Source organism: Vidua chalybeata, chromosome 11 (genome assembly GCF_026979565.1).
Source record: "Vidua chalybeata isolate OUT-0048 chromosome 11, bVidCha1 merged haplotype, whole genome shotgun sequence".
NCBI classification, from domain to species: domain Eukaryota; kingdom Metazoa; phylum Chordata; class Aves; order Passeriformes; family Viduidae; genus Vidua; species Vidua chalybeata.
In genome coordinates, this window is record NC_071540.1 from 7060259 (window position 1) to 7081665 (window position 21407).

Here is a 21407-nt window from a genome sequence, read left to right on the forward strand (position 1 = left end):
CCATGTCTGCGTGTGCCCCATGTCTGCGTGTGCCCTATGCCTGCCCGCGAGTGGGGCTGCGTGTGCCCCATGTCTGCGTGTGCCCTATGCCTGCCTGTGAGTGGGGCCGCGTGTGCCCCATGTCTGCGTGTGCCCCGTGCCTGCCCGCGAGTGGGGCTGCGTGTGCCCCATGTCTGCGTGTGCCCCATGTCTGCGTGTGCCCCGTGCCTGCCTGCGAGTGGGGCTGCGTGTGCCCCATGTCTGCGTGTGCCCCGTGCCTGCCTGCGAGTGGGGCTGCGTGTGCCCCATGTCTGCGTGTGCCCCGTGCCTGCCTGTGAGTGGGGCCGCGTGTGCTCCCGGCTCTGCGTGTGCCCCATGTGTGCGTGTCCTGGAGGACTGCGTGTGTCCCACAGCTGCGTGTGCCCTGCTAACATCCACCACCCTCCTGCACACTCTCCACTTGGCCCCACCAGCATAACTGAGTGTATTTAGTTTGCTGGCAGTTTTAAGTTTCAAGTTTCGTCACCCCCTAATCACAGTATATTCCATCGAGCAGAATGCTACACATGGATGACATTGTATAAAGATACCCCCGGTACTGTGTAAAATACCCCCGGTGTTTTACAGTTAAGAAGAGGGATATAAATAGAGCTACACATTACACTGGTCCAAAACAGAAACCAGACCTCCTCCCAAGCTTTGGATCACATCTTCTAACCACTTTTGTGATTACTGTTACAGACGTTTGTGTAGAGAGCAAGCTACTAACACCGAAATTGGCGTTGCAGGGAAATCTTTTGCATTCCTCTCTCCCACCCGCTCATCCCCCCTGCATGACAGTGCCAGGAGGGTGGTGGGGTCGGTGGGCAGAGGCTGTGAGTGTCCCTCAGCACTGCTGAAGGTGCTGCAGGGGAGCCAAGCTCTGGCCCTTGCCAGGTGCAGTCACACAACCCCAGGCCTGTGCTGATCTATAATTCAGGTGCTTGCTCACTCTCTGTAATAGCTTTTCTATTTTTAATGGAAAGAGATGGACCTGTCAAAATATTATAAATATTTTTTTTCCCAGGTTTTCATTTTCTTTGGTAATAATAATGTGGGCTGGGAAGCTCATGGTGCAGTTTAGAGCTAAAGTGCTTGGCAATCATGGGAGTTTCCACAAGACCTTATTTCTTTACACTTTGTGTTTGTGTCAGACGAGCAGATAAATGAGGACACGGACTAAGCTCAGTGCAGTATGTGGCTGCCTAGCAGTGTACAAGGGGGGGTTACAGAGGGGGCCATCAGGTCACTGACAAACTCCTGAAAACCTGAGAGAAAGCTCAGCGCAGAGGGGAGGCTGCTGGGCTGAACAGATTCAGGTTATCACTATAGATATAGTGAGATATATATATATATATATATATATATATATATATATATATATATATATATATATCTTTTCAGTCCTCCTCCCTTTTCTGTGGGACTGAGTGGTCTGTCGGTGGAAGGAGCACGGTCTGCCTTTGCAGACCGGTTCTCACACCTGGGAGCTGGTTTGTGTTCACCTGGAGTACCAGCTGTGTCCTGGCTGCCTTGGGAGCAGTCTGCTAACTTTGAGGAGATCTGCCCAGCTTAGAAATTAATTCTCTACAAAATGCTGGGCTTTTGTTAACAAGATCTAACTGTAAATATCTGTAAACTATAAATAGAGAAAGCACTGAAGTAAATATGCCAGAGTTTGTCTTAGCTGTCAGACTAATTCAGATCTAACCAGCCACAGGTTATTACTCTGAAACTGTTTTTTTTCCTCCTGTATGCTAAAATTATTCTGAATTTGCTCTCATGTTATGCTAATCGTAGTCTCCATTACTGAGATATAATCCTTTAATTTATTTTTCTTGTTGTTTCTCAGTATGCTCACCTGGATAACACATCAGCCAAACACAGCATTGGGTTGGCCAAACCACTTGGGATTTGAAGGTTTTTTTCTTTGTTCCTCTTCAGTCAGAAGTGGAGGTGTGCTCAGGCAATTGTTGCACGAGGCAAGGGAAGCCCCGAGACAGACTTTGGGTTTACAGTCAGGATTAAGCAATTGCAACTGAGAGCTGACTTTCTGTTGGTATTTTTTTTTTTGTTTGTTTTGGAAGCTCTTACGCACTTGTTTGAATTCTTTACTGAGATACAAACTGGGAGTTTCATCAGTAATCTTAAGAGTTATTTGATAGGCAGGCGCAGGAGCTCTGTGTTTCCTGGCTCTAAAACCAAACATTTGTGGGACCACTTGAAAAAACTGCAGCCCAAATTACCAGCTTTTAATGCAGCTAGAGCAAGGTGAAGAGACTTTATCTGATTGCCTCTGGCATTTTCTCCAAAGCCACTTCTTTCTCAGTAGCAGAAATATCTTGCCCAATTGGGAGGCAATAATTTCAAAGCAAGTAAAGGAAACTGCAGCTGCTCAGCTGAGTCAGCCAAAGGTAAGCTCTGCAGGGGAGAAAATGTTTTTTTATTATCTTCTAGTGGCAAGATTACTACAACAGCCTGCAGGAAAAGATTAGATTATAATAGTAACAAAAACATCTGTTAAATTCTCAGCTCAGTGTATGTTTACTGCATGTTTGGAAAAGAAGAAAAAACAACCCAGGCATTTGATAAAATTCTTTTGACTAAAACTCAGTATTTAAATTCAGTTTGGGATGTTAGGAACCCGCTGTGATCGTAGGATAGACAGTGGTTTTAACTAATTGACTACATGGGGCATTTAATCAGTGGACAAGACAGCTTTTAGCAATGGAGATTTTATTGAATTGAACTTGGCATACTGTGACCTAATGAAGGAATAAGACAACTTGTGTTCATCATCCAGGTTACCTGTAGGGATGAGTGACCTCTGTCCTGAGTGGGAGTGTAGGGGGGTGAATGTTTGTCTGGTCTGGCTCTTGGGGATTCCAATAATCAGCCTCTTCAGAAATGTGTGACTTGATTGATTTGTGTCTCTGAAGCCCTAGCAACTTCATCTGCCTGCTTTAGAAATGAGTTGTTGCAAGTCTGACAGTGCAGAAGTCACATCCCCGCTCAGCTCTGTCAGTACAGGCTGGAACTTCAGAGTGCCAGTTTCCAAATTCTCACTGGTCCACACGCCTTGAAGCTGCTGCCCAGCAAACCTGTTTCAGAGGCTGCTTGTGCCTTAGGGATCTCTCAACCCTCGTGCAGGAAATTACCCACTTGAGTGTCTCTGAGAGCCTGGCTGCAAAATGATTGTCCAAGTGAAAGTATTCCTGAAAGCAACCTTTGCTTGCTCCTCTGCCTTTTGAATAAAGCAATGCTCAATCAACGTGCTTTTGTTTTTCAGAGGCATTGCTGTGCTTTGCTTGTGTGCAGCACTTTATCCTCGGGATCTTGAAGTGCAGCATAAATTCTAATGACTGTGAGGGCTTGTACCCTTCTCACGGAGAGTTCCACTCTGGGAGAGTTTCATTTGGTCACACGGTGCTTGGTCACCGACATAGAACAGTGGGTATTTGCTCTTGTCTTCAGTAGCAGCGGGCTCTGGCTCAGAGTGAATCAGCTGGAAGCTGAGGAACATCCCCCAGAGCTCCTGACTCACAGCCCCGTGTGCCTCAGCACAGGGCCACGTCCCAGCTCACGAATCTCAGTGACCCATACAAAAACTCCTGTGTGCAAGCATGACAAAACCGCTCACATTTGCAGATTCTAAAGTCACGAGTTTGTCTTGGTGTTTGCTGCACCCTTCCCTGCTCAGACCTCAGCCCTGCTCCATAAGTACAGTGCTGTGGAGCTGGAACTCAGTCTTGAATAACCAATAATGATCAATAATTTCTGAGTTGTTTGTGATGAGTCTCCAGGTTGCACCCAAGAACTGCCCAGTGCAGGGACTCGCAACAGGGGAAGCTCAGAAGTCTGAGCTCTCCTGAGGAGCAGGATGGGTGAGCACACACTGATGAACAAGCAGGAGCCCTGACATGCTGCAGCCCCTGTTTCTGAGTAGTGTTCCCCAGTAGTGGGAACAGGCTGGAGTTGAAATACAAAAGGTGAAGGTGAGGAAAAGCTGATGTAAGAGAATATAAAATGTTAGGGCTGTGAGAAGGTGCAGGTGTTCAGTGCAGAGAGAAATGTAATATTAGAACAAAATGTATGAAATTAATGTGGGAAAAAAAGAGATGTGTCTAGAAAAGTTACTGAATGTATTTTTCAGCATGCTGTGAGAGAGTGCTGCACCTTCTGAGCTCAGCCTGCCTTCCAGAAGGCACCATTCTGGGCACGTGCTTCTGAACTCTTCCTACTGCTGCTATTCTGTCTGAACAGTGATCTCATATTCAGTGTGCTTTTATTGCACAAGATAAATCATGGCGAACAAATAACTGGTGAGCAAGTGTTTCAAAGTCTAAACTGAGGTAGATTAGCCATTTCAAATATTTAAATAGGGAAAAGCATGGGGAACAAGAGTGTGATAATCACTGGTTAATGCAAAAAAATGTAACTGACTGATTGACTGATCAGTCAAAGACAAATAAAAGAGTGTCATTCCTGAACCCTGCTTTGCCTATGGATATAGCTTCTATTTGTGTGAAGAACATGCTTTGGTCTCTTTCCTTTGTAACTGCTACCCAGGCTGAATGTGTGCATTGCTCAGAAAGGAAAAACCTTCTCTTTGTAAGGGACCTTGCCCCACCTCAGTGTCTTTTGTGCAGGAAGGCATCTGCTGCCATTGCCTGGGGAAGGTTCATGCATTGAGTGCCTGTGCAGAGAGCTCTGTGAAAGGGGAACAAAAAGGGAAATCTTTGTTTCCTTTTGTTATCTTCAAATATAAGGGAACACAGCCAGGAAGTGTGTTTTTTTCCCAAGGTGTTCTGCTGACATCCTGGAAACCAAGAGAGCAAACCTCAGCTTGGCTGAGATCCCCATCCATTGACAGGCTGGATCTTTAAGTGCAGAGGTGCTGATCTGAATGAGGAATTGGGGATTTCTTCTGGGGTAGAAGAGGTTTATTGGCTTTTAGAGATTGTGTTGCTGCCTGGGCGGTGCAGGATGTATGAGATGTGACACAGAGGATGTATGAAGGATCACACTTTAATTTGTGAAGTGTAAAAATTGTTGTCTGGTTGAGAAACCAGAGGGATGTTGTGTAACAGGAGGTTTGTGGTTGCTGTTGGGGGACATCTGAAAGAGGAGTTGAGAATTCTGCTCTGTATTTCAGCTCAAGCTCTGCAAAAATTGTCTATGTCCAGGTGGTACCATGCTGCCTTTTTGGGAGAGTTTTGGAAGAGTTAACATTTTTCTGAGATTTCTCTCTAACTGGTGTGCTGAATTATGTTTTGGTTTTCTTTTTCTTCTGCTTCTTTTTTTTTTTCTTTTGTTTTATCTGTTCCCAGAATGACATATTTCTTCTCTAACCTCACCCCTGAAGAGCAGCTGGGGGGAGGCAGGGGAAGGCACTGCAGGTTGGCTCTGTACCATTTGGGTTGTTTGATTTCATTAGCTTGGGAGCCCTCACAAATGCCTCAGGCCATGCACCTCCTCGTCGACCCAACTTGGGAGAATCTCTTGCGCTGCTGCATGCATTAGCCTTCATTAATACAATTAGCATAATAGCAATTAGGATTCATTATTCCCAGCAAAAAGATAAAGCCAGTAATACATATCTCTGAATCGAATTCCTCAGCACCTTGTCTTGGGATTGCTTTGTTTTGGAGTTGTTTGCTGTTTATATCCTTCCATCTTCTAGAAAAAAAAAAAAAAAAAAAGAAAGCCACGTAACTGTAAAACTGTTTGGGTCAAAGAAATGCCCCGGGATGATCTTTCACGCATGCTAAATAGGTGAAGTGATCTATGGGACCCTCCCAGCTCACACAGCCACTCAACAGTCAAAACTGCAAACTTCATCTTCAAGCACAAAAGCTACTTAGTTTCCCCATGTTGAAGACTTTTTATAATAGCAATAAGATAACTCTAGAGAGAGCCATCTAATATTAACTCCAGGGAGTAATCATCTAATCACAATCTGGGGGTGATTTGAAGCACTCATCTGGACCAAATGCCTCACAACACCCCAGGAGTGGTTTTATTGCATGATAGCAGTACCCCATTGAGCCTTATTGCTTAATTAAAAACAAATTCCCAAGTAATTTTTTTTGCCTTTCCATAAAAACACAGTAGTACATAGCATGTATAAAACATCCATTAAATGATGGTAGATGCAAATTTACATTGTGAGATACAATCAGTTTCTTTACCACTTGGGGTTGAAGTTAAATGTAAAACCATTTCCTATAATCTGTGCACTGCTGTGTTTAGGGAGGAATAAATATGGGAAAGAGAGGTTCATTGTAGGATGCCTTGTTTTTATTAAGTGATATGTTTGGTCCCTTACAAAGGAATTCCAATTCTCATCCATCTTGCAGACGCAGGAGTCAGTCATCATTGTGGCCTTTTCTGCTTCTTCCTGGAGATTTCCTCCGCTTGCAGCGTTTCAGGGCAGCACTTCACAGGAATGCTGTCCTTGTGTCCGGGATTGCCACGGCTCTGAGCAGAGAGCAGTGCTGCTTTGGGATCACGCTGCTCACTGAACAGGGGGTGCCCACGTGCCTTTGTGGGTTCTGCAGTCTGGCAGGGATGAAGCCGGGTAGGTGCACGGTTTATCCACTTTGGGTGGTGCTGCCCTCAGCTGCACTGGCTCTGGCTGAGAGGTCTCCACTCCTGCGGTTTCCCTGGGAAAGCTGCTACAGCTGTGCAGGGGACCCTGCTCTGCTAGGAACCCAGACTGTGCATGGGAAGAGTGTGAAAGTCCTTTCAGTTTCTGTAGAGGAATTCCTGGGCTCCCTGACACCTCTGCAGAGTGCTTGCATAGCCCCAAGGACTCTGAGTGTTGTTTACATGTGAAAAGAATAAGATGAATGTGTGCTTACAAACAGAGCTGAGAATCTGCTTGTAGATAGGGCCAAGGACTTACAGATAGGGAAGGAGGGAAAAAAACATCAGTTCCAGAAAATGTTACTCATTGACACAGACTGTTGCTCATCCAAGGCCGTGTTAAATTCCTGATTTTACAGAAAAAGAACAAAGGCTTAATACAGTAATGAATAGTGTTTTGTTACAAAAGAAAAAAATAAAGGGGGGAGTGTATTACCGGGGGCAGGGAGTAGAGGATTCAGGGAGTCTGTAACTTCAGAGACATCAACCAGTGGGGAAAGGAAGAGGGTGATGTGGCCAGGAACTTAGGATAAAGAGGGGGCTGCATCCCCCTACAATTTGAGAGACCCCATGGGAAATGCCCTGTGGCCTCCCCATTTATTCAGATAAAGTTACAGGGCTCCTCTGTCTCCTGTTTGGACACAAACCTCTGGTGTTGTGGGTTTTTCTGCATGCATGTTACAGGCAGAGAAAGCAAATCCAAGTTTTTAAATGTTTACTGAAAATCATACAGGGAGTGATGGAGCCACTGCTCAGAAGTCCTGGCAGCCAAAGCTGTAATTGGGCTTTTAGCCACAGCACTGAAATAAATGGGGGGAAAAAGGGTTGATATGACATTTTCCTCAGATTTGTTTCTTGGGTTGCCTTTAATTGAATGGAGAATCTTGCAGGTACAATTTTTTAAATAAAAGCTGAGAATTAATAGTAGCTATTACTCTGGTTGTTCCAAGTGCTGGAGCCTTCTCGTGGTATCTACAAGCTGAGGATAGAGGATGACACTTGTCAGTCTCTCCCACTGTGGGCCCCACTCAGTGTTGTGCACATCCTTCTGGTTTTCCCTATCACGTGGTGGCTCCCCAAGGAAGCAATGTGCGAGTATCTACTGCTGATAGGTTGCAGCATTTGGGGTTATAGAGGCAGTGTGCTTTTTCCTGTACGTAGATTTTGTAAAAAGTAATGTTGAGGGTTGTTTTTTGTGAACACTTTGATAGAATGCTTTGCTGACTTCATTTTTAATGTGCCATTAGAGAGGTGTTAAATGTTACGGTGGAGGATTTGTTATGAACAGGTTGCAGCATTGTAGTGGGAAAATGGATGAGAGTAAACTGTTGCCTGCTTCTGCTGCCTGAGAACAGTCTGAAAGAGAAGCTAACAGAATAATTAAACCTGTGTATTTAAAACAGTTCTGTACTAACCAGGGACATTGCCAGGTCAGAAAAGGACATGAAAGGATCTGACTGTGTTCTTGAACAATAAACATTTTTACCTGAAAGATCTCTGCTGGCATTATTAGGAATGCCATTATCTTGCTTTGATCTGACTCTCTAGGACTGGCTGCTCACACAGCTGACCCAGAGCAAGCAGCCAACAAAGGAAAGCCCTAATGGACTTTAATACCTTTAGAGAAGGGTTTCTTTTCTCATCAGAGGTGTGTCATTTTACAAAGGCCCTTTCATCTTAATGTGCCTGGTGGAGATGGCTGGCAGCAGTGGGACCAGCACAGCCCCTGGCTAAGGCAGGCTCTGGCAGAGTGGCTCTCACTTGCCCAGCCCTGTCCCCCTGTCAGCTCCAAGGCTGCCCTGCCTGCAGCCACTGCCACTGCTGCAGCCTGGGTGCTGGGCAGGGGTGGTTCTGCTTCAAAACCTACTGCAAAAAAACCCAAACAGACAGTGAGAGAAGCCCTACCATGGCTGGTTTTTAGTTTTTTTTTTTTTTTTGTTTGTTTGTTTGTTTGTTTTTTTTTGGTGTATGTGTGGGTTTGGTTTGGTTTGGTTTTGGATCTTTTGAGGGGGGGTTGGGTTTTTTGCAAGTAGGTCCAGGGGTTTATTGGCCTGCTGGGGTGGGCAAAGGCACACCTTGGTCATGTGAAATACCTGCCTTACTCTGACTGCAGCAGAGCTGAGGAGTTAGCAGAGCACAGACCTGGCCTGTTCCACCATCTGAGCACATATAGCTAAGCTTTAGGACACAGAATAAAAATGGTATCTGCCTTTATTTGGCCTTTTGAGATGAGGAGTCAGGAGTCTTACGTTGATGGTTCTGGGTTATTTATGACTCCCTTTAAGAGTATATCCTTGCACTGAGGAAATGAAGAATGTGATATTTTAGCCGTTGGAAATGCCTGGCTTAGTTTGGTTCTGTTTCGCAATTTCATTTTGACATGGTAGGCAATTCAGAACATATATTTGCAGCAAGGAAAATGGAGTTGTTATGGAAACATCTGAGCAAGGCAGCTGACACAGGGTAAGGCAGGCACCAGATTCGCTGTACACACAGACACACTAAAACAGCGAGTTCATGTAAGGTAAGGAAGCAGTTTCTAGGCACTGTCTGCTTCCTGGGTGGGTTTTCTAGCACAAGAAGAAAAAAAAATAAAAAAAAAACAAAGCCACTTTAAAACTGTGAGCATGTGGCTCCATCTTCTGGTACCAAAGCAAAGTGTGTTGCTCTGGATATAGACAGAGGTGAGATTTCTGTATCATTTTATGTTAGCTGCTACGAAAGCAACGACAAACCCAGAAGCAACAATAATAACAATAAACTAAAATACCTGTGCCCCAGAGCCAAGCTACGAGTAGATTTCCCGAAGCTACAAACCATTCTGCTGGGCGAAAACTGCCTTTTGAAACATTCTCTTAGATGTTTAGCCCCCAGGTGGACTGTCTTCTAAAGCACAACCCTGCTCTCCTATGTGAAACCAGTGTTTGCCCAGCGTGGGCTCTCCCAGGGGAGCCTTGTGCCTGTGCAGGTGCTGCTCTCCTGCTCTTGGCTGTAGGATGCATTTCTTTGTTTCCCTCTGCAACAACATCTTTGGCAAAGCAGCTCAAATTCCTGATGCATCCTCATGGAAATGCTAGCTGGGTAGAAGCAGGAATGAATGGCTCTTGGAGGCAGACTGCCAGAAGTCAAAAGAAAATAAAGCTGTTTTATTACTTCACCAAACAGTGAGTGTTGTTGCAGCGCATATTGCGCATGCTTAATTGAGCTTGATCACTCAATCTGTTCACCTTAGTAACTCATTTTGGTTTAATCAGGAGTAAGACATTGTTCAAAACCAGGAGGTGTTATCATTTGCTGGGTAAACCTTGGGTTTTCTAAATAATCCTAAAGAATTGCCCCAACTTTACTGCTTTAGAACAGCACCCAACACAAGAAATCAGAACAAAAGGTAATTATCTTGTTGAGCTGCTGTCCTAAAGCTATTGTTTGCAAGTCATTGCAAACAGGAGGCACTGCTCTGTAAATGCAAAATTTAAACTATGGACCATGTGTTTTACTTGGCTTATTCTGTGTACATATGTAAGTACATTCTTTTTTTTTTTTTCCTGGATAGTGAGCCTAGCATAAAAGGACCCCAAATTCTTTGTATTAAGCACTAGTTTTCAGTCCAAACTACTTCATGTGGCAGTGAAGATGAGGGAATATAGATGTAATGGCCCCTGTGCTTGTGCCTCTCTAAGATCACTACCATGAGTGATGAGTTCCTTGCAGGCAGCATTTATCCATGGGGAGGGTTGTGTGGAGACCTGCTTGGAAAGAGTGGCAGGGAATCATAGCACAAAAATCATTCCTAAAGTAAGAACTAGCTAAGGCTTCCCATCACAGCCTCAGCAGCAAGTGGATCAAAACTAGAGGTGAAACCAGCCTTTGCTCTTCACTGTGGTGCTTTTAAGGCCCCGCACAGAGGGAAGCATTTTAAATGGCCACAGGCCGTGCTGATAAAGTACAATTGCAACCTCCATGGCTGGTATTTAGTGTTTCTAACCCTGAGGCTGGGGTACATTTGACTTCCCTTTGGCCCTACCTGAGGTTTTCTCTTGAGGCTACCTCCAGTTCCTACAATTTTTTTCCCCTCTCCCTATATTTCACCTTCAGTTTCATTCTGTTTCAGTTCATTCTTTGGTGAAACCAAGTTCTAATTTCTAGAGTCTGTGTCTCTCTCAATATCCTGTGTATTATTCAAAGCGATCTGCTCACCTTTCTGAAAGATGTCACAAGGGTAGCACCTTTCACTGACACTACCACTAAATAAATACTACAGACTTCTTTTATTAGGAAGTACAAATCCTACCCGGAGTGTCTTTGATAAATCAGATATTTTGCAGACATCTGGAGATTGTATCTGCAAATCCCTAGCCAGCTTGTTTTGTAGTCATTGTTACCATAATTCAGGTTAATGTTGTTGCCACTTTTTACTTGCTAAAACACATGTGGTACTTTATTGCTTAAGAAGAAAAAAATAAGTGGCTGCCTTGGAACAGAAGTTCTTTTAAAACCCTTCCTGAAAGTTTGCTGTTTGGAGAAACAAATGTCAAATCAATTGTCCTATCTTTGAATTGCCATTCTGAAAACGCAAGCTGTGAAAAGAGATTACTTGGGTTCTGCAATGGGGAGAGTGTAAGAGTGTAGATTGAGAATTATGTACCAATGGAGACCTAAAATAACAAGTGGAACAAGTAAACTTTTAGCTTTTCCTGTAAAGATTTACTTAAAAAATATTAGATCCCAAGCGAGGCTGCTCATGCCAAGTTTTAAATCTCATTTGAATTTTTATAGCTGTTATAATCTCTGATATATAACCTTGGAAATAGGGTCTCGTAACAGAAATGCCAAGTCCCTTGACTATTTCCTCACAAAAAAGAGTTGCTGTAATAGGCTGCAATTCTGAGACAAGTTTGCAAGGCTGGCTTATGTCTGCATATCATCATTCAAATGGGTCTAAGCTGGGCTCTTCACATAGTTTGAGGTTATTTGTGTGTACGTGGTCAGCCGTGTGCAGCTGTGCCAGCAGTGTCAGCCCTCCGAGCAGGGCAGCACAGCCCAGCGTGTCCTTATCCACAGAAACGCTCCCACAGGGACGGCCTTGGAGCTTGGACATGCTGGTAGGGAAAGTAAAGAACAGCGTATTTTCTGTTTTGCTGTCCTTATTCTTCTGCATTTCTGCACAGAAGAAATGGAAGTTCCCAAGGAGCCAAAAGGATTCCACATGCCAGTGCTCTTTTCCCTCTCATTATCATACGCTTGCAATCAAACTCTAATTTTTGAAATAAAAAACCTGCAGGATTCTTTATTGGGACTATTAAACCTTCAATCTTCATTATTTAGGATGGCTACTTACCTTTTACTCAATGAAGCCATAATGCAACTGCTCCTATAAAAACTATCGAAATGGCTACTGTGGCAGTGAGTAGATTTTCCTCCGTGTAAAATAATCTTCTGTGAGTAAGACATAACTATCATTCACATTAATTAGGCAGCCATATAATGGGGTGTTCAATAGCTATTACATCATTTAAATTCTTCAGTGAGCACCTCAGCCACCCAAGAACTATCCAGCTGAACATTTCTGAGTCCATAATTTTGAAATAATCCTGTAGAGGAAGAATATGCATAGCAGAGTGTCGTAGACAATTTCACCAAGAAAAAAATTAATTTTATTCAGATTTATGGAATTATTTTAACATTTACAAGAAGTGCATAATCCTATTCTTCCCTCCCTCCCAGAGTAACGGTGCTATAAAGTGGAGTCTATTTTGGGGCTGTACTGTGTGAGAGAATGTCCAAGGAGCTTGTAGTCAGAGGCCAGCGATGGCAGCTGGACACACAGACACAACAAGCACATTTCCCTACACATTCTGTTATAAACCTGGGGCCCTGGAGCCACAAGGCTCACCTGAGAAACCCTGACCCACAGAAAAGTGAGTGCAGTCCTGCTTGAGGTTTTGGTTTGGATGTCTTTTGCCCTTAAAAATCATATAAACCCTTAAGCATTTATATTCCATTCGGGTTATTGATTTTAAAATTTTGAGGTGAAGCCAGAGTCCTTTGATTTGAATATTATAAATAATGTTCTAACTGCATTATGATATATTTTTGTACCTTTTAAGATTAGTTCCTCAGTAAAATGTACGTATGCCATGAGAGCAGGAGCTTATCCTGAGACTTGAGAGAAATAAGGCTGAATTTATTAACTAATAAAGCAGGAAGAAGTTTCTATTAACAGGCCTGTATGCAGATGTTTAAATGCCTGTAGAAGACTGGGCAGTGCCTGAAAGTATATGAAAATAACATGTTTAAAATCAGTATGGTTTGGCAATATGGGAATAGTTCTTAGCAGAATGAAAAAAAGGAATAGCCTAAAAATTGGCTGGGGAGCAGGGTAGGAGAAAATGTAAAGTTTAGACTGTGCCTTTTCCTATCAGGTTATTTTAGCTAATTGTAAACTCATTTTTATCTCTTCTCAATGGTTATAATGTACTGTACATTATCTGACTAATAGTAGAAAGCAGCAGGGAGCTCTCTTCACAGGGAGAGCTCTTAATTCAGTATAAAATGGTGAGTTCTCTGTAGTTTTCCATAATCCCTATCCAACAGGCAGAGCCTGCAGAGGTAGGTGTCAAAAACCACCTGCAGGTAGTGCCAGGTACTGTTTGTTCTGCAGCCAGGAGGTTCACGTTTGTCAGATGTAACTGCTTCTCTCAGCAGCAGACCCTCTGTTTTAGAGATCCTCTATTTTTCATGTGTGCTCATTGATTTAATTAAACCAGTACACTGAGGGAAATTTCTGCCTTACCGAAATAATTCATTTTCATCCCACACTGTAGGGACTTAGAATTGGAGTTACCACAGGAGTGACAGAATTAAGGATGGGGAGCATGAGACAAGGGCAGGTCAAACCTCTGGGAAATTCCATGGAATCACTGTTGCTGCATAATTGGATTTGGTATGTGGGACCATGGGCTGGTGAATGCTGTAGCATGACAGGCTTGCACAGATTTTGGGTTGTCTAACAGTAGGAACGAAGGTGAGCATTTGTTATGGGAATGGGCACATGGAACTGTTCTGGTGAGGGGCTGAGGGATTGCCCAAAATCAGGGCCACTCTGGTTTTGAGAAAATACTGCTGCTGTTTCCTGAAAGCATGGTCTGGATCAGAATTTTGTGCTCTCTCTTACACTTCTCTGAAACACTGGATGAATTGAATACATAGAGTTAACACCAGCTACTTGCTGTTGTTATTTCAGTGATTTGTCAGTCATAGACAGTTTTTTGGGGTTTCCACTGTATTGCTTCTCTAACCCATTTTTTAGAGGAAATCCCTCTCAAAGAGAATTTTCCATGTGTTTTCTTGGATGTGAATTGGCTTCAATTTTAAACATTTCCTACAATGAATTATTTTGAGGTTTCAAACAGAAATTATAGGATTTTTGTTTTCCTGTTCTTGCTTAAGTGTTCAAAATTCAGTAACTGAATTGCTTACAATTGTTTTAGTCCATATTAGTTATAAATATACATACACAGTAATAGGGAAGCACAAATGTGTGTAAGGTAGTGAGATGTTGCTCTGCTGTTTGTTATTCCCTGGTTAGTGAGAGTTTAGGTGTAAAAATTATTACAAAAAAGTTTCTGCTGTGTGCAATCCAGAGTTGAACATATGAAGGATGAAGCATATTAGAGACAGCTAATTAGTTATTAGTGATTAGTTCTCCAATTTCCCAATATTAAATCCATTAAGGATTTACTCTCTCAGCTAATGAAGAGACAGGGATTGGCCATGAATGGGCAGGGGAGGGCTGGTGAACTGTCATTTTCACTTCTCCCAGTTTCTAAGGAAGTTCCTCGACAAGCACGGAGGAGTTTAATGAGTTCTAGGGAAAGTGAACACAGAGCCCGTGCCAGGTGGGATTAGGTTGATTTGCTGGGGGTGGGCAGTGATCCCAGCTCTGGGGTGGTTCAGCTGAGTCAGTCATGGGGCTGTTTGGAGCACCTTGGCAAAAAGGCCTCTCAGCTGATTTACCAGCTGCAGGAAAGGATCCTGAATGCCTGGGCTGTTCAGCTCCTGTTATTCTGCATTCGTCACCTCTCTGTGCCACTACCCTGGGATTACTCTGGGGAGCTCTTGGACATCTCCTGGGCACTCCTCACTGTAAATATCAAAAGCACGTCAGTGTTTGTTTTTGTGCTTGCTGCAATAGTTTGAAAAATGCAAGTGTCAGTAGCTATGGGAAGTTGTATCGTGTTCATCTATGAGTCCATATGGTGGAACATGTTCTGTCCTTCACAGCACAATGAGACATGATTGTGCCTAATTCCAATTTGTATGGCATCCCCATTAATGTCTCTTTCAGCCCTCCATGAAAGGCCCTTAATGTTAATTAACCGGACTATGCCAATAAAGTTCTATTAGCTTCCCGCTATTAATTTAATATTATAGGCATTTAACAGATGTCTTAATTACATGTTACACTGAAGGCTATGAGCAAAATTAAAACTAGGTCATTGTCGTGAAAGGAAAGTTTCTGTTATGATTTATGGCTTCTACAGCTTTGTTTGTTTTTCCTTCTGACCTCTTACAGGACACTGAGTTTTCATTTTAGAATGTTGAAAGGAGTAATGGGTGAAAGGTAGAGTAATAACTTATGTCTAACAACTTTAACACATACTGTTCTTACTTCACAGATAAAAGGTCTCACTGGTGTGAAATTACTATTTCCCCATATAAAATATCTGTCCCTGGCAAGAACACAGTTTTCTCCATTTCAAGGGCAATACCTCATAGAACTGCAACAAAGATTTTTCTTTCTATACCAACTGCTTCTATTTCCCGATTCCAAAGGATCTGTTCTTGAACACCAGTATTGCCCACACTGTGAGTTCCTCCATTCAGGGATGGTGAAGGTGCTTTGTGTCTGAAAGCTCGTGCCAGGGAGCTGCAGCTCTCCTGTGACCTCTCCCAGCAACAGGTCTGGAAAGAAGTGGGAGCTCTGGGGGCCTGGTAAGTGTTTGTGTAGCACAGGGCTTGGAGGTGGTGATGAGCTCTGCCTCTCTCCTGTAAGACAGAGTAAAAGCTCTGACTGCCTTCCCAACCCCTTACTCAGCTTTGGGGTGTGATTGTGTGAGGAACAGCTGTGTTCTCTTTAAAGGAATTGCCCTGGTTGGCTACAAATGCTTGAATGGTGACAGGGAAAAAATTTCCTAGGTACAGGTCTTCCATTTGGTAGTGAAATTGATGAAAAGCTCCTGAAAATTACACTTAAAGCCACCACAGCACTTTCATAACAGAAAAATGTTAAGCAATCTAAATTCAGGAGTCACTTCCACCTCCCAAACACATCAAACCTGCCCAGTCAATGAGGGACTCTAATCTGGGCAATCAAAAATGAAGTGTACAATAAAAAATTAAACAGGGGCTGAGGACAGACAAAGCACAATAGCTCTGCAGACAGAGGTTAAATATTCATAAAGCAGTTCTGTGGGTAATTGAAATACAAGATTGAATGGGGGCCACTTCCATCTATGAATTTCTAGCTTCAAGTGCTTCCCTCTTAGGGGCTGTGCTGTGTTCCCTGCACTGTGCCATGGCAATGTGTATTTACTGATACAGATACCTGGCTCACCCTGACAGCAGCAGGGTGTTAGTGGGCACTGGGCAGCAGCCAGCCTGCAGCCAGCCATGACATTATTATACATATACATGAACACTGTACACACCTGGCACCTGTAGCAACATCAACCCCAGCCAGGGACATACTCAAGGTAGAACCCGCCACTGAAACAATTTATTTGCATGTGCCTGCAGCAGGCCAAGATACTGATCTTGGCCCAGGAACAATGATTATAAAGAGCATTTGTCAGGACCTGCAGTCTCACTGCAAGCACATAACAGGCAGCTAAAGCCCAATTTATCAAGAAGGCAACAATAATATTTATTACAAAGTTACAAAATATAATTTTCACTGTACAAGTTTACACTTACAAACTGAAACAGAAGTCAGGTAGTAAATATTAATCATAATACTTTAATAAAAGACAGAATATTATATTCAAATAAAAAAAAACAGACACAACCAATTTCAACAGTCGGTGAGACTGCTTAAAGACAGCAGATACTGCTCATTCTTCAGTAAGAAGGAATGCTTTATAAATATTTCACGTGGCTGTTGCTTCTTCCATCTGCCAGGAAGCCTACTCTTTGAGCTGCAGGAGAACACATTTCTGTGAATGCTTCTAAGTTCCCATGAAATCACAGGTCAATAGTTCCTTTCAACTTGAATTTTTTGGCCGATCGCTCACTTGCCCTGAGCAGGAACTTGCTGCCGTAGATGTAGGAAATGAATCCATCAAGCTCCAAGCTAAACACGTTGTTAAGTTTGGGAACAACTGAAATGCAGAAGGACACCAACTGAACAAAGTGTGCTAATTTAAGTCCCTGTTATGGAAATATCCTGACATACCAGGGGATGTTATTCACCTGGAGATTTGAGCCTTGACACATTTCAAGGTTTTTACACTTTATCAAGGGAAGAAAAATAACCCAAGCCTCCACATTTAACTGGAATAACCAAAGTTAGTCCTCGTGCAGGAGCATACAGTTCAGTGTTACACTTTCTAAAGCTGCTCATTTCTAATGAGATGTGTTTTTGGTAAGATATTGGGCTGTTGGGGGGTCACTTCTGCCACTCTATGCACAGAGCCAAAAGCACTGATATAAACCAATGTACTCCGAGGCACAAAATGAAGAGTGTGCTCAAGATTTTTTTTATGATTCATGTTATGAAAAAAATGAAAAAGAATGCCTTGTATACCTTTTAATTTGTCCTCTTTAGTGATAATTTTGAAGATGTGTTTAAATTCCTGTAGAATGATTCCTGTTATCCCAACATAAGACGGGCACTTTGATTTTGTAACTGAAACAACAAAAGTATGTATTAGAAAATTTTAGATGCACTTCATTTGCTCTTCTCCTGTTGTGTCATGATTTTAGACATTTTCAAACATAAACATTTAAATATTCTGAAATAATGTAGCTACAGTAATCACTGGTAAAATGTGCAGTTAACCTTTGCACCAACATTATGATTTTCAAGAGCAGTTGTAAAGTAATTAGCATTTTTAAGAAGATAAATACGATCTCAACTATGTGATTTTAGAGTTAATGATGCTGAAAGGAATTTTAAAATAAGCACCTGAACTACAGAATCATCTCCTGACAAGCAAACAAACAAAATACCTGTAACAATGGCTCCATGGAGATCAGCTTTGAGCAGCTTGCTCTGAATCATATGGGGTTGCCTTGAAGAAGAGAACGGGATCAGAGAAGAGAGAAAAAAAATCAAATGAACTGTCAGATTTACAAAATGTGACCATGACTATTATAATCATGATGATTCTGTGATTCTGTGAAATAGTACCAATATGCTTATCAGTTAGCCACAGTGTTTCAAGCAGTAAATCAATAAAACTGGAATTATCTAGTGTATAAAACCCAGACTAAATTTAAAATATTTGAACGTACGCATCAGGTTTGAGTCCATGGCACAGGTCTCTGATGTACTGTTTCCAAAGCTCGTGGAGTGGTAGGAAAATTGCATATCTGCAGTTAAAAAAAAAGATAAATGAAAAGTATTATACAAAATTTAGTTGTAAAAAAGTCCATTGGTTGATTGCTGAAGTAGTCTGTATTTCCACAGAGTTAAGTCTGACATTTTTAAGTTAAACAAGCTTAAGTTACCCCGCAATGTGACCCACTCCAAACAGCTGGTTTACTTTATAAAAGAAGCACAAAGCATGCTCTTTTCTACCAACCTAAAACAGTGTTTTAGAGCATCAGGCTAAGACTGAAGAGATTTCTCCTTTTTTCCCTACTCTTTTTATCTCCCTGCTTACTCTGTTAGCAAAGTAGGGGCTTCATTCAGCATGATATATTCAAAGAACCTTACGCAGAATTTTGACTCTCTGATCACAGACAGTCCAGCTTTACAAACTGAAACCAGAAGGGATTGTGTCTGGGTTTGATTTCTTGTCATATTTAGGTACACAAAATGAGCTCAACAGAAATGAATCTTTCACCTATTTAGAAAAGAGAATTCTTTTCTCATGCTGAAATGCCACCAGTAGTGTTTTAGACTGACTTTACACACTGGAGGGTTCCTATCCACATGCACGTGCTGCTGCTTTTACACACTTTTGATGTAGTTCCATTTACTACACAAAGAAGACATTTAAAGCCCTACCTTTGCTGCTCAGGTTCAATTTCAAACAGACGCAGCTCTCGCCTCTGCTTGGCAGTAAAACCTTTTGTCTTCTTCCTCTTTTGCTTGGTCTTTTTTTTGTGATAATGCTCCAGAACGACAGCTTTCCGAGTCAGCATATCCTGGATAGCTTCATCTTTCATTTTGGGCATGCTGCGCTTCAGGAAGGCATGTACAATTGTCTTGGCTTTTTCTGAGCTCTGGGGCTAAAGACACGTGAAAGCATGCTTTAAAATAGTACGTGTTAATTAAGTTAGAACTTGCTGCTGACCTGCGGTTTCATCAAGTCGGCAAAATCTCCGTGGGAATGGGAGATCTTCCCGCCAGTGCCAGAGGAGGGAGATGTTCCCACGCCGAAGGCCCTGCGGGCAGTGCCGAGCACGGGAACACCCCGGCCCTCGCGTCCAGCCCGCTGTCGGACTCACCTTCTGCAGGAAAAGCCCTTGCTTTGCGTTTCGTTGGAAACAGCGAGTTCCAAGCGGGATATACAGGGGGAACCGGGGACCGAACCCACCCCCGGCCCGCCGGTGCCTGACGGGGTTTAAAGGGCCGCGTAGGAGTGGGAATCGCCAGGTAACGCCGGCACGGCGCTCCGGGGCCCGCTCTGCTCGGTACCTGCAGGCGCAGCTCCCCGGTCTCCTCGGGCGGCAGCCGGCGGTACAGCTGCCCTGCAAGGCACGGCAGCGGGGGTCGGCCGGGGCGGGCGCTCACCGCCATCCCTGGCCCCGCATCGCCCTCCCCGCATCGCTCATCCTCCATCGCCCACCGGCGCCCGCCCTCCATCCCTCACCTTGCACCGCCCGCCCTCCATCCCCTCACCCTCCCTCGCTTTCCCCTCATCCCTTCACTCTCCATCCCTCACCCTCCACCGCTCTCCCCTCGTCCTTCACACTCCATCCCTCACCCTCCATCCCTCGCCCTCCACCGCCCTCCCCTCATCGCTCACCTCCATCCCTCGCCCTCCACCGCCTTCCCTCATCGCTCACCTCCATCCCTCGCCCTCCACCGCCCTCCCCTCATCGCTCACCTCCATCCCTCGCCCTCCACCGCCTTCCCCTCATCGCTCACCTCCATCCCTCCCTTTCCCTCTCCCCCGTCCCTGTCTCCCCTGTCCGCTCACCCTCCATGCCGTCGCAGCACAGCCGGCGCAGGCCGATGACGAGTCAGGCGCGCATGCGCACAGCGGCGCTCCCCGACCTGGCCACAAGGCGGCGCTGCCGCCCGCCGTGAGGGCAGCTGCTGTAGTAATTGGCCATTTATTGCTATTTACTGCTCTTGGGCTAATAAATTCTCTGAACTGGGAGGCACTGAACAACAGATATTTCGTTTACTATAATGGGGAGTTTTTTTTTTTAAAGCCCTGGCAGTCATACCTTCTGTAACACCGGCCATCTGATTTTCTGTGGTCATCCACGATGTGGGTATGGTCACGGACACGCGTCGAGTGCTGTGGGAGTACTGACGTGTCAGTGTCCTTCCCACAGGAGCAGCAGGGTCTGCCACTCGTCATGGGCAGCCTGGCCGTGTCCGTCCTCACTTCTCCCTCATCCTGCAGTCGCTCCACCACAGATGCTGGGATACACATTTCCACTTTTCCATCCTGCAGTCTCCTCACCTCCCACTTCTGTTGCCTCATTTGTTCTGGAGATTTCCCCCCTCCCGAGATTTACCAGTGTGGTGCTGGAGCCAGCCACTGCCCAGGCTCAGGGCCATGGCAGGCACAGGTCCTCTCTGCCCCTACTGAAGTTCCTCCATTCCCACTTCTCCTGGTAGGAGAGAAGTTCTTTCCTAATCCCATCCTGTCCTACGCCGCCTCTCCAGCCACAGCCCTGGGGAGTGCCTGCCTCTGCTCTCAGGGCTTAACAGTGTGTCAGAGCTGTCCTGCAACTGCACACCTAGCAACATGAGATCCTGGGTTAAAATCAAGTTAAAATCAATCTCCTGTTTCTAGCAATCAAGGCCAAGACATAGGAAAACACCATTTGCTGTGAGATTTACGTGCTCTGACACATCAGGGCCTCTTTCCTTCTGGGACAGGACAAAGTCCTGCTCACTTACAAAACAGAAGTGTCTTGAAACCAGCGTGGCCAATTCATTTTCCTGCCAGCCCAATCCCAACTCCTGCAGTTCTCTGCTCAGGCATGACTTTTCTCCAAATACAGAAAATGTTTATATTCTTGTCACATGGAGATGTTTGCTTAGCAGATAATTAAGCACTGCTTGGTAAAGTATGTTTGGGGAGGGAGTTACAGGGACAGGGTATAGGAAACATGATGATTTTCTGGAGTGCTGCTGTAGGGCACAAAGGTACTAAAGTGATCCCTAACAGGGATGAAATAGTAGATCTCTCTGGTTGTGTGTAAAGGAGAAAGGGCTGGTGTCTGCAGAGTATTAAGCATGAGCAGCAGCTGGTTTGTATCACAGACCTCCTGGCAGTTAAGTACGTTACCACAGCAAGTGGATCTCTTGGTTTTACATAGCAGGGACTCCT

The 21407-nt window shown here is 44.2% G+C and overlaps 2 protein-coding genes across 2 annotated transcripts in view; one reads left to right on the top strand and one right to left on the bottom strand.

Moving 5' to 3' along the window:
* Positions 1 to 2261: 2261 nt before the first annotated feature.
* The window catches only part of LOC128793630 (uncharacterized), a 35014-nt gene continuing 15868 nt past the window's right edge, over positions 2262 to 21407 (top strand). The window contains exon 1 of the mRNA XM_053952982.1: positions 2262 to 2432. Within this exon, the coding sequence (XP_053808957.1) occupies positions 2274 to 2432 (159 nt within the window). The 5' untranslated portion in view covers positions 2262 to 2273. The remainder of the gene's footprint in view (positions 2433 to 21407) is intronic.
* Positions 16423 to 20091, bottom strand: POP4 (POP4 homolog, ribonuclease P/MRP subunit). The gene is given in 7 exon segments (XM_053952981.1): positions 16423 to 17045; positions 17471 to 17572; positions 17896 to 17957; positions 18181 to 18258; positions 18899 to 19122; positions 19532 to 19584; positions 20037 to 20091. Coding segments are annotated over 7 exon segments (711 nt in total). The 3' UTR covers positions 16423 to 16908.